The sequence below is a fragment of the Gigantopelta aegis genome, chromosome 3, assembly GCF_016097555.1.
Source record: "Gigantopelta aegis isolate Gae_Host chromosome 3, Gae_host_genome, whole genome shotgun sequence".
NCBI lineage: Eukaryota > Metazoa > Mollusca > Gastropoda > Neomphalida > Peltospiridae > Gigantopelta > Gigantopelta aegis.
In genome coordinates, this window is record NC_054701.1 from 28,610,399 (window position 1) to 28,622,663 (window position 12,265).

At 34.5% G+C, this 12,265-nt stretch overlaps 1 protein-coding gene across 2 annotated transcripts in view; it reads right to left on the reverse strand.

Annotated features, from left to right (window-relative positions):
- Positions 1-12,265, reverse strand: part of LOC121367831 (protein HIRA-like) — a 46,590-nt gene that overhangs the window by 1,884 nt on the left and 32,441 nt on the right. For both annotated transcript variants that reach the window (XM_041492225.1, XM_041492224.1), the window contains exons 15-26: positions 12,026-12,111; positions 11,273-11,531; positions 10,321-10,466; positions 9,282-9,447; positions 7,027-7,119; positions 6,311-6,471; positions 5,740-5,901; positions 5,232-5,290; positions 3,923-4,025; positions 2,911-3,033; positions 767-930; positions 173-264 (exon numbers count right to left, since the gene is read on the reverse strand). In XM_041492225.1, the coding sequence (XP_041348159.1) occupies positions 173-264; positions 767-930; positions 2,911-3,033; positions 3,923-4,025; positions 5,232-5,290; positions 5,740-5,901; positions 6,311-6,471; positions 7,027-7,119; positions 9,282-9,447; positions 10,321-10,466; positions 11,273-11,531; positions 12,026-12,111 (1,614 nt within the window). The remainder of the gene's footprint in view (positions 1-172; positions 265-766; positions 931-2,910; positions 3,034-3,922; positions 4,026-5,231; positions 5,291-5,739; positions 5,902-6,310; positions 6,472-7,026; positions 7,120-9,281; positions 9,448-10,320; positions 10,467-11,272; positions 11,532-12,025; positions 12,112-12,265) is intronic.

A 12,265-nucleotide genomic window follows, 5' to 3' on the forward strand; every position in this document is an offset into this window, starting at 1 on the left:
TGCATGATGCACTATATGCAGTATTTATGTCAGTATTGGTCTGCATTGGTGACACCTGGTGTTCAAATGATTATCAAAACAATCCAAACAAACACACAGTATATTTAAAACTATTACATCACAAAAACCTAGACAGCAACATATTATGTTTTTAATTAATAAAGTCTGTTACCAGAATATTGTCTTGCCAGGAAATTGACTTCTTGGATCTGTAAAGGGGACCCAACAAGTCATCACACACTTCCCGGAGTTTGCTCTCAAAACCTTGAATAAAACCAAATTACAAAGAATATTTTAAACCAACATTATAGCCTAAGGTTACCATGAACTTTTGAAATGCACCATATTTGGCTACAGTTTCTTCATTTTCAAATAGCCAAATGGTGGAGAAAACCGACTGCTAAAATGGTGAGTGGTGTTTCTACAAACCACTTTCTGTTTTAAATAATAATTTAATGGCAGGTATGTTTTACAAGATTTCAAAGGATATCAAAACATGCCAAGAACATTTAGTTGATGTTAAACTGTTTAACTGAATATAAGACAATTTTAAATTAGTAGATATATTGTGTATTTCGTGCAAGAAGCACATCCATTATTGGTCAATTTAAAATTTTCCCTGCCACTAATCTGGCTGTTACATAAGATGCATTGTTTCTCCATAATAAACTTCATCCGTTGATAAAAGTTACATTGTGTAAATGCTTTGGTTGGCCAAGACAGTGAAATTACAAGACCACTACATCTTTGCTAACAGACTACTCACCTTCTTGAACAAGATACCGAACATATGTCAACAACCAGAACTGGTATTCTGATGACGATTTCAGACCAAGGCACACGGCGACCTGAGTTTCAAGATGGCTGACTGTTGAGGTTTTCTGAAGACTAGGAGATGACCCTGACACACGTGACGCTTGGTAACCAGGTCTGTGAAAGGAAAATCAGTAAGTACATGGCAAGCAATTCCCTCCTTCTAAACACGTAGTGTTCTAGCTAGCAATAAATAGAGGGGCGCTGCGCCCTGCCCCCATTTTGTGCCGCACCACCCCTGATTATCGCCGCCCTGCCCTAATTCATTGTCAAACAAAAATAAAAAATCTTGCTTTCCTCTCAAAGCGTGTATAGTGTTGTTACGAGTCTGAATTCCCAACTAAACGTTTGACAATACATTGTTTGGCCACAGTTGACTAATGTGGTATGTTTTTTCTTTTCTATTGTTAGTCGATTTGACTGCAAAGCTTGAATGCGAAGTAATCCTCACACCATCACGCACATAACCACACACCACCTAGCAAAAACCCAGTTGAAAGTAGACCATCATGATAAACTTCGACAGAACGTCAAGTGCGAAATTTATTTTGATAAGTAAATTTATGAAAGGCATTTTTGCCTTTGCAAATACCCAGACCAAGATACATACAGTTTTAACTGTTGTCAGTAGTCCTTATCAATGACACATCGATTGCATCTTTATAATATGGCACAGAGTAAACTAGCAACACTGGTTATTTTGTGTATGTAGGCATAACTGTTTTGTTAAAAGCATGTCTGCAAAAGCTATTTAATGAAATCTATCTAGACCTTGACATGCAATAATAGCCGTTTTTAAATGCACTGAGCAACTTTTTACAAATATATCCTTATGTCAATTATTTAATTTGTTTGTTCTTTTATTTCTTTTTATTTATTTCCAATCATTCTCTTATTTTCATTTCTTGATTTCTTTTAATTATTTCATTTATATACATTACATTACATTTGGGCATATTAAAAGGTATAAATACTATATATAATAGAAAAAAAGAATATGATTTTTTAGGTGATCCAACCTTTTGTAAAACATTTTAATAGTTAAAGTTTGATTTTATTTAACGTCACCACTAGAGCATATTGATTTATTAATAATTGGCTATTGGATGTCAAACATTTAGTAATTTTGAAATTTATTCTTAGAGAAAAACTCGCTACTTTTTTTTCCATTAGTATATACCTCATCCCAGACAGGATAGTACATACCACGGCACATACCAGTCATGTGATTTTTTTAATAGTGTCTATATTTAGTACATTAGTACAAATAATACTGTATACGGCAATGAATGCACCGTCTCATCAAACATCCAAATTTAAGAATAATACCGGGTAAATTTAGGTTTAACAATTGATTGTCCCGCTCCCTCCAAAAATGTTTTGTAAATTAAAACCAGCATAGATATTCCTACATATATGATATTTGAAAATGTAAACAATTCAATCATATCCAGCACTTGTCTCAAAAATAAGATTTTCGCGTTACAAATGCCCTACAATTAAATTAGCGCCCTGCCCCATCAAAATCCTAGCTAGAAGACTGACACGGTATTAGTTCATTCATCTAGGAGCCATGGAAAACAAACAGGGAAACAGGAATAGAGTGCTGTCTAAATCCTATATGAGGATTCACTATACAAAATCTTACCATGGATATTATAAAACTTAATTTTAGAGCTGAACGTAAAGGAACAGAAAACTGAAAAACAGATACAGTGAAATGTAAGGTGTAGTTGTCTAGTTGCACTTCAACATACTGCCAAACATAGAACTGTTGGAATAGAGGGAAAATTATAATTCGAATCAATGGAATAGCCACAATTTATTTTATACTGGGTTTTTTTTCAAAATGTATTATAGGGCAACAGAAAATATAAAAATGTGGTGGGGGGGAAGAGGTGTGAATGGAGTGGGGTGGAGGGCATGACTCACATGACCCGTAATCACATGACCCGTAACCTGGCTACATCAGTGAATACTTAAGGAGATCGATCTTAAGGCTATAGGAGACATGATGACATTCCTGTTGCTCAATAACAATTGCAAGTCACGTTAAAATAATTACTGAGAGAAACCCAATGATTGTTAGTGGTTTACCTGTCATCTTTAGACTGTAATGATGAAAGTGGACCAGACAATTTGTCTGTAAGGTTATCGGGAAGACAACTCTGGTGAGCTGAACACGTCTGAAGACAGTCTGTCTTATCGTTAATCAACAACCTGCACAAATTATACAATCATCAATAATGATGAGCAATGATGAAGTGCAAAGTTAATCAACAACCTGCACAAATTATACAATCATCAACAATGATAAGTAATGATGAAGGGCAAATTATACACAAAAATATAACATTTTAAAATTGCTAGTAATATTCTAGTTAAAGCCTGGTTTCCAAAACATGCTGCCAAATGACTAAAGAGTATTTTAATGGGAAAACATTTGCAGACGGACTCACAGTCCAAAGTTAATGACAGCAATTGCTGTAGCTGCAGTATAAACTGCCTCAGATCACAGGCTTTTCTGATGGTACTTTTTTTGGTTGAAATAGCAAAAAACATTTCAAAATTGCTATAGGTAACAAATGTTCATGTCTTGTTGTCTGCATCAGACCAGGGAAATGAAAACCTGTTTAACTCTGCATATCTGCAACTGCATTGCCATTGGTCTGCATCCATTACAGATTCATGGTATCCAGATTTTAGAAACTATTTGATGCAAGCACAGTCACCTCTCTAAGCTTTATAACCAAACATCAAACAATATCTCAAAGGACAAAAACAAGCAAAGTGATTCCACCTAATAAGTGAAGACAGTTTACCCACTACGTGTGTTTGGAGAACAGATTCATGGTCAAACCTCACCAATATCTAATATCTAGGTGAATGACACTATTCAGAATATTATTACCAGAATCTTATCACAACAGACACCATCTACAGATCTGAAAGCCAAAAACGTAACAAGACACAAGAGTTAAAAATTGGTTATTTTTAGAAAGTTATTATTCAAAATCTAAATTTCAATTTATTACAGAAAGTTTAATTTACACTAATAAATGTCTAACTTATAAACTTTATCTCAGACTTATAGACATATAATACATACCAAGAGCCAATGTCAGAAGAAAAGGTAAAGGATTTTTTATTTGACAATGAGACAACTGGAATTCCTTCCGAAGTCAATGTCGCCTTTTCAAGTTTGTCATTAGCTGAAAAAAATAACAACCCAAAAATATATTCATGAATATGTGTATGTCTAACACTGGCAAAGGAATGTGTTATCAATCCAGAGATAGCGGGGAAGGACATTTTGTTATATTTATTTACATGCAGGGAAAGACATTTTGGAAAGTTATTTTTATGTTTCGTATGTATTCTGTGAGCATCAAGTTATAATACTCTGTACAAACATTCACCAAAGCTTTTGTAACTTACAGAAGAGAAAATAATATCAAATGCTTTGTAATAATTTGTTAACAAACATTAATGTTATCCAATATATCTTGGAGTATTTAAACTTTCATAAAAATAATTACTTGACTAGAATATAACAAATATAATAATTATAAAAAATAAGTTAGTGTGTTTTATAACAAATGTATTTCATAAATCCTTGTTAAATAAATTGTTAACAACACCATTAGAGCACATTGATTAATTAATCATCGGCTATTGGATGTCAAACATGTGGTAATTCTGACACATAGTCATCTGAGGAAACACACTACATTTTTTCTAATGCAGCACGGGATCTTTTATATACAGTTTCCCCACAGACAGGAAAACACATACCACGGCCTTTGACCAGTTGTGGTGCTGTGTCATTAATTCTCCTCGAAATATAACATATTCAACACACATTGAAACTTAAAATGCCCAAAGAATGCAGCAATAAGCAACTATTTTTTTTAATAAACGAGCGTGGCAGGAACATTAGCTCAAACCCTCAATGGAGGGTGGCATTACAATAGGCCGTAGCAATAATTTTGGGCTTCCTACCATATGTACCGTATTTAATTAATTTTGTTGAGTATAACCTTAACGACTGTGATCATCTTCACAGACTTTTAAACACAGAAGGGTGGGATGTAGCCCAGTGGTAAAGTCCCAGTCAGTTTGGGATCGATCCCTGTTGGCGGGCCCATAAGGCTATTTGTCGTTCCAGCCAGTGCACCACGACTGGTATATCAAAGGCTGTGGTATGTGCTGTCCTGTCTGTTGGATGGAGCATATAAAAGATCCTTTGCTACTAATAGAAAAATGTAGCAGGTTTCCTATCTATGACTGTGTCAAAATGACCATATGTTTGACATCCAATAGCCGATGATTAATAAATCAATGTGCTCTAGTGGTGTTGTTAAACAAAATAAACTTTTTAAACATCTCAATCAGCATTCAGATTACTTATACCGTACCTGACATGATGCAAGACAGACATTCGTTGGTTATCACAGCATGGACGGTGTGCATATTCCTGCAAACATATTAAAAGTTATTAGTCTTAAGATCATTAAAACCACCATTTTCATTCATTATAATTTTACCACTGAAATTTCAAGGGTTATTTTTTTTTTTAAATAAAAAATAAAATTGAAAGTTACATCCAGAAGCAACTAAATAATAAATTCATTTTTCAAAAACAGTAAAATAAAAATCTATGAATTATTGGTTAATAAGAACATGTTCATTCAGGGCTCACCTTGTTCATTGCCAAATTAGCAAAGTGCTAATTTTGACTCAAAGTGGCTACAACACTTTGGCTAATAAAATGTTCTTTAAAGTAGCTACTTCTGAATAATTTTCAAGGAAGTACTCTACATATCTGAAAATTGACTAAAACAAAAATTTGTCCAGTGTGAGACCTGTTCATTATTTAGACAAAATGAAAATCAGAATTTGTTGACGACAAATGTAAAAACTTACCACACATACAAACTCCCTTTTTGAGTAATGGCCATAACATAATGATTTTTACACTCTAAGACTGATATTTTAGAGTTGAGCATCAAACTTGGTAAAACTTTTCTTCCTCCTTCACTGAAGATTGACAATGTATTGTTCTCACATGCAACACAAGTCAAAAAGCTGAAAAAAAAGGTAGAAAAAAGTAGTTACTATCAAAGCATGTGAATATTAAGATTTTTACTAATTATGAAAAAAAAGGATAACAGTACGAAATAACCCCACAAATCTCCTAAGTTCAAGGGCCATAACTCTGCAAAACAGGGATAAATTCCATTTTTGAACGTATTATGGCCCTTGAATAAATCCCCACAAAGTCAAACTTGATCTGTAATTCTACATTTCAAACCTTGACAAAAATTCCAGCTCAATATTTTGAGGCACTGAGAAAAAGTGACTTGAAAAGTACAAGGATGGAGACAAAACCGGTAGGTGACTAATAAACATAATATTTAACCACTTGTATCACATGCAACCTCAAAAGAACAGATATACAAAAAATAAACAAACAACAGAAAGAAAAAAAACTGACCTTGACCCATTTATGATGTTGATCTTTGAGGAAAACACCTGTTCCCAGACAACATCTCCCCCTTTGGAACACTTCACTCTGTGAATGGTGAGGGAACCGGCTTGTATGTTATTCTCAACCTCCAGTACTAGAGAGTTCGCAGATCCCATCTTCCCATGAATCTGGCAATAACAAAACACTGTCACTTAAATAAAGTTCTGTAAGCACACAGATAACAGATAAATAGAGATTTGGGATTAAAATAAAAAGAAGCAAATAACAAAAATCAAATGAGGCTGACATAGAAATAAAAAATAACAGGAAATAACCTGGAAAGAATAAATGAAATATTTATTCAGTGACATCTAAACACTCTGCCTAATCATGTCTGTAATACTTCTAAGCACGAATTAACAAAGTAGTATTTGAAACTAGTAAACTGAAATCCCTTTTTTAAATATTTGTGGGCTTAAAATGTCATGGTTTTGCAAAAGTACACATTTCATTGGGTACTTAAATTCATATTATATGTATACATGTATTATATTTTTGTGGTATTTTAAAATTTGTTGACTCATCCACGAAAATTAGACTACCATGAACAATAGTGATTTTACAGAAAAAAAGAGAAAAAAAACAACAAATATTAAAGAACACTGGAATTGTTTAACTGTATATTTAATTCCTACTATACCAACTATATATTCACCAGTAAAATTCAGTACAATTATACTTACAAGTTTCTCCGATGTTTTTTCAATGCTTGGCACTGGCAAAAGTAACTCGGAGTTGATAGGAATGTGTCGTGCAATCTCGCGATCAACAACAACCTGAAACATAAATAACATAACAAGTTGACAATGAATGAATGAATGAATGAATCTTGAATGACACACAAGTATAGAGATAAAACATTGGCTATTAGGTATCAGATAATGGTATACAGTGGAACCTCGTTAGTCCGGACAGTATGGTTATTAAAAAAAACGTCCGGATTAACGAATTTCCGGATTACTGAAATGTACGTGATGAGTAACCTCCCTTGATTCACAAACAAAATAAAAACGACACATTTGATTTTTAGAACCAGACAATTCTTCAACCAGTTTTGTTCTGTTGATCCGTCTCGTGGTGTGAATAAGGCGCTATTTGCATGTCCTTGAGGCCAGTCTACTATTCAGTAGTGTACTGCCAGGTGCTTGTCTTAAAGTTAGAAAATGCGATTAAATAAAATGAAATACTGTTTAAGACATGTTACATTGTTGATACTAAATGTTTGATTACTAGCGACAACAAGTTTTAAATTTTATTAGTCGTACCGGTTAATGTTGTAAATCTAGGCCACGTGGTTGAATTCATTTCCATGAAGTGGGTACGTTGTTGAGGAATGCATATTGTTTCTCACTTGTATACAATCATTATTAGTTTAAAGTTTTTACGTTTACAGATTATATTTTAAACATATAAAATGGCGAAATTATAATTCATTTCTGCTATATCTACTGATATAATACTAGTGCCGACATGATACATCTCTCCGCCCCTAGCACAGAAATACAACTCTCCCAAAACCGGCGTGAAACTGAATGAGCATTGTTCCACTTGTGAAAGAGTCGCGAGTCAGTATTTTGATAGCAATAACATATAAAGACGTTTCCTTTGTCTTTATTTTGGGTGACTTGCAATACTCTTGAGTTGGACACCAAAACAATTATGAACAGTATTCAGTAATAAATCATACAGGTAAGTTAGGAGGGTAGTTACAAAACGAGGTCATGGGGTACCGTAGGGTATGATCAAGAGTTACCCACTTTTAAAAATAAAATACTCTTCTTTTTTTTCATAAAATAAAACAGCCAGTCTGGTCATAGATCAAATAAATTATATTTAAAAAAACATCAAACACTTGTGAACACTTGTGCTCTATCTGACTAACACTAAATAGACACAGGTGAATGGTTAAATAAACTGCGGTGTGAAACCCCGTGCAGCCATTTTATCTCTGTCGATTCCTTGAGCGTTAATTGGCGGATTACTTTTATGTTCAATCAGCGGCGACCGGTCAAACGAAGCAATTTGCCTTTACTTTTTACATTTGGTTCAGAATTATGACCGTCCGGTTCCGGAAGCTGAATATCCGGATTAACGAATAACTTTACTGGGTTGTCGTTTCGTTTTGTGATAAAACTAACGAGGTTCCACTGTAGTTAACAATGGGACAGATTAAAGGTTTAATCTGAAGTATATTTTTAATACTGAAGCATTTATAACAGATCATTCAGTATGTTTTTATTCCCTGTCACACAATTTTTCAAGGCATGTTAGTTGTACTCCAGTCTACTTTATATGGCATGTTAGTTGTACTCCAGTCTACTTTATATGGCATGTTAGTTGTACTCCAGTCTACTTTATATGGCATGTTAGTTGTACTCCAGTCTACTTTATATAACAAACAGGTGAGCCATTACTATATACTCACTCAGTGTAATACACTGGAATGCGTATTTAAATAATGTATTAAAAAATAGTGACTCGACTTGTACCGCGTATCAAGGTAGTTAATGATACTCTTTGATATCAATAAAGAAAACACATGCACTGAGTTTTAATACTGCAGTGATGTGTTTGCCTTTTTTATTAATAATCTTTTTACAAAAAGAAAATATAAAAAGGCTGTTACTTCATATACCATGTTGATTAACCCAACATACGAGTTCTAAAATTTCAGATCTAAATCACTGTAAAGTGAAATATGATACAAATAACATTATATTAAGGAGACTATCCTGACTTTCCATCCTATTAAATATTTTTAATATGTAAAACATTAAAATATCCAGAAACACATTGGATATGTGGACACTAATATTCTAAACAAGAAAAGTACAGGTAATTAATACATAATTTTAGTCATTATCAAGCTCTATTAGCTAGAGACATGTTACAGTAGTAGGAAAGTGAGAACATTTTCTTTAACATATTGAGCACTCACTGGTGTCATCTGTCCAACACTAAATGACCTCTCTGCCTCGCGAGCCTCTTTGTCGATCTTCCTGGGTCGTCCGCGTCCCTGTCTCCGCTCCTCAAGCTTCCTCTTGATAGGCAGACTGGTGGTCAACCGAGCCTTTTCAGAGGCCTTCTCTTTCTCAACAGCAGGTCTGTAACAGGTTTAAAGTATTTTTAAAAATAATGATTCACATGAAATACCTTAGTGAAAGATCTAGGGGTCTAACTTTGAATTTTTATAACGATGTTGATCATTGATTTATTAATTTATTTACCATTGTTTGACAACCAATAGCTGATATCTTTTTCATGCTGGGCTTTCGTTAAACATTAATTAATTAATTATTCATTCATTCTCTGTAGGTAGCCAACAATCAATGCTGTCTGTCAGCAATATTTTATGTCTAATTTCTGCGACCAAATGCATATTATTTTACCTTTTTCTTATGTTGAACCTACATGTTGTGTCTTAGATTTTTTGAAACAAAGAAAGAAAGAAAGATATGTTTTATTTAACAACGCACTCAACACATTTTATTTATGGTTATATGGCGTCAGACATATGGTTAAGGACCACACAGATTTTGAGAGGAAACCCGCTGTCACCACTACATGGGCTACTCTTTCTGATTAGCAACAAGGGATCTTTTATTTGCGCTTCCCACAGGCAGGATAACACAAACCATGGCCTTTGTTGAACCAGTTATGGATCACTGGTCGATGCAAATGGTTTACACCTACCCATTGAGCCTTGCGGAGCACTCACTCAGGGTTTGGAGTCGGTATCTGGATTAAAAATCCCATGCCTCGACTGGGATCTGAACCCAGTACCTACCAGCCTGTAGACTGATGGCCTAACCACGACGCCACCGAGTCCAGTTTGAAACAAAGATGCTAATAATATCATAACATTTATTAGTTAGAAGCATACCCGATATAAAAAGGAGAACATATTAATTTATTTATTCAAATACTTAAATTGACACACTCTACTAACAATTACAGGTGAACTGTTTAAAACTTACGGAGCCACTGGGGTGCTGTTCATGGGTGTGGTGTCTATGGGCTGCACGGAGGTGGTCTTCTCCGGTTTATCTTTCTCAACAGGAGGATCTTCAACAAGAGGCTTCGCTTTCTGCTTCTCAGGAGTCTTTTCTAAAGCGGTCATCGGCTAAAACGAAGAAGAAGGAAAAAAAAAAAAGATGTTAAATCTCCATTATTTAAAAACAAACAACTACCTATAAAAACAATGAACTCATACCGTTTCTTTGTATTTAATTCAGCACCTTAATAAAAATCAATTCCTAGAGAGATTTGCACATTAAGTAAATAGGGTGGTACGTATCCCAGATGTAAAGCGTTCACCTGACATGCGGTTGGTCTAGGATAGATCCCTGTCATTGGGCCCAATGGGCTATTTCTCATTCCACAACTGGTGTAACAATGGCCATGGTATGTACTATCCTGACTGTTGGATAGGAACTATAAAAGATCCCTTACTGGTAATTACTCAGTGGCAGACATGGTTTTCCTCTGTAATTATCTCTGTGCTCCATAACCATATAGCCATAATTATAATGTGTTGAGTGCATTGTTAAATAAATCATTTCTTTTTTTCTTTTACTAATCATCAACATACACATTTCATTGATGACCATTTTATATTTTTGGAAATACTTACTATACAGACTCATTAGATGTACAAACCTTACAACTCATTCCAAAACATAACAATCAAGCTATGTAGTAATACAGTTTGTAAATAATATTAAAATCTCATAAATCACAATATTCATTAATAAACTAGTTCTTTAATGAAACATATTTGCACATACAGTTTTTTCCATGAATTTTTCACAAGCAATTAAAACATAGATCTTCTGAAATTGTCAAATGCATATTACGTCAAATTTTATTTTTATTTTTGTGTTTTATCATTTTTGAACAGTCCTAAGTATGTCTTGATGAATACTTCACCTGAATATCATTGTACGACTTCACCGGTTGACTGGTTTGTTTGGCGGGGGACCCAGTACTGGTCTTGGTGGGTGTCATGTGTATGTCTGTGGCTGACTGACTGTTTCTGTTGTGGTTAGGTGACGTCACAGATGGGGAGGTCGTCACTGGTGACAGTCCAGGTCCCGTCACTCGATTCTGCTTCTCGATCACGATCGAACTCTGTTCTTTTGTCGTGCTGAACTCAATCTTCCGTGGATTGAATGGCAAGGGAGCCCCACTGTTTGATAAGTACATAAAATTGCAGAAAACAATTCACAAATTGGATATCTTAAGCTTCCAAAGTTATATTTTTGTTGTTTTAGAGTGAAAGCACAACCATATTATTAAAAAGCATACTTCCATTACACTGTAATAGATATCATCTGAAACAAAGTTAGGGGAGTGATTTATAGCTCCACAGACTTAAGATTATGGAGAGCCACTTATGATATTGCTGAACTTTTACCATATAAATCCACACGATTTGGGGAGCTAAAAATTACTCTCAGGGGAGTGACGGAGAGTGAGTGAGAGTGACAGCTCTCCTTAGATGGGGATATCTGCCTTTAAAGCACTCACCATGTGGATAGTGACAAGTAATTTTTAAAAATTATTATCCTTGTAAATAACTATCTTAATTTTTCTTTTTACTCTCTTACCTGTCGAAAACTAAACTTAGCAACTGAAACAACAACAGAACATCACATTTCTACTGTGAAGTCATTGTCTTACCCAACGTCTGGCTGTGGTGCGAGGAATATTGGAGTGATCCTTCGTCTTCCATCAGGTGTCTTGGTTTCAATCTGCTTGTCACGTGGCTGTTAACAAAAACAACATATTACCACTTCATAACAAAGTTACCTTACCCGATGTGAAAGCCTGCAAATCAAACATTTTAAACTGAAATCTGCCATACCCTTAAAAAAAACCCACAGATCTTCTAGTGTCTTAATGAAGAAACAAAATGTTTAT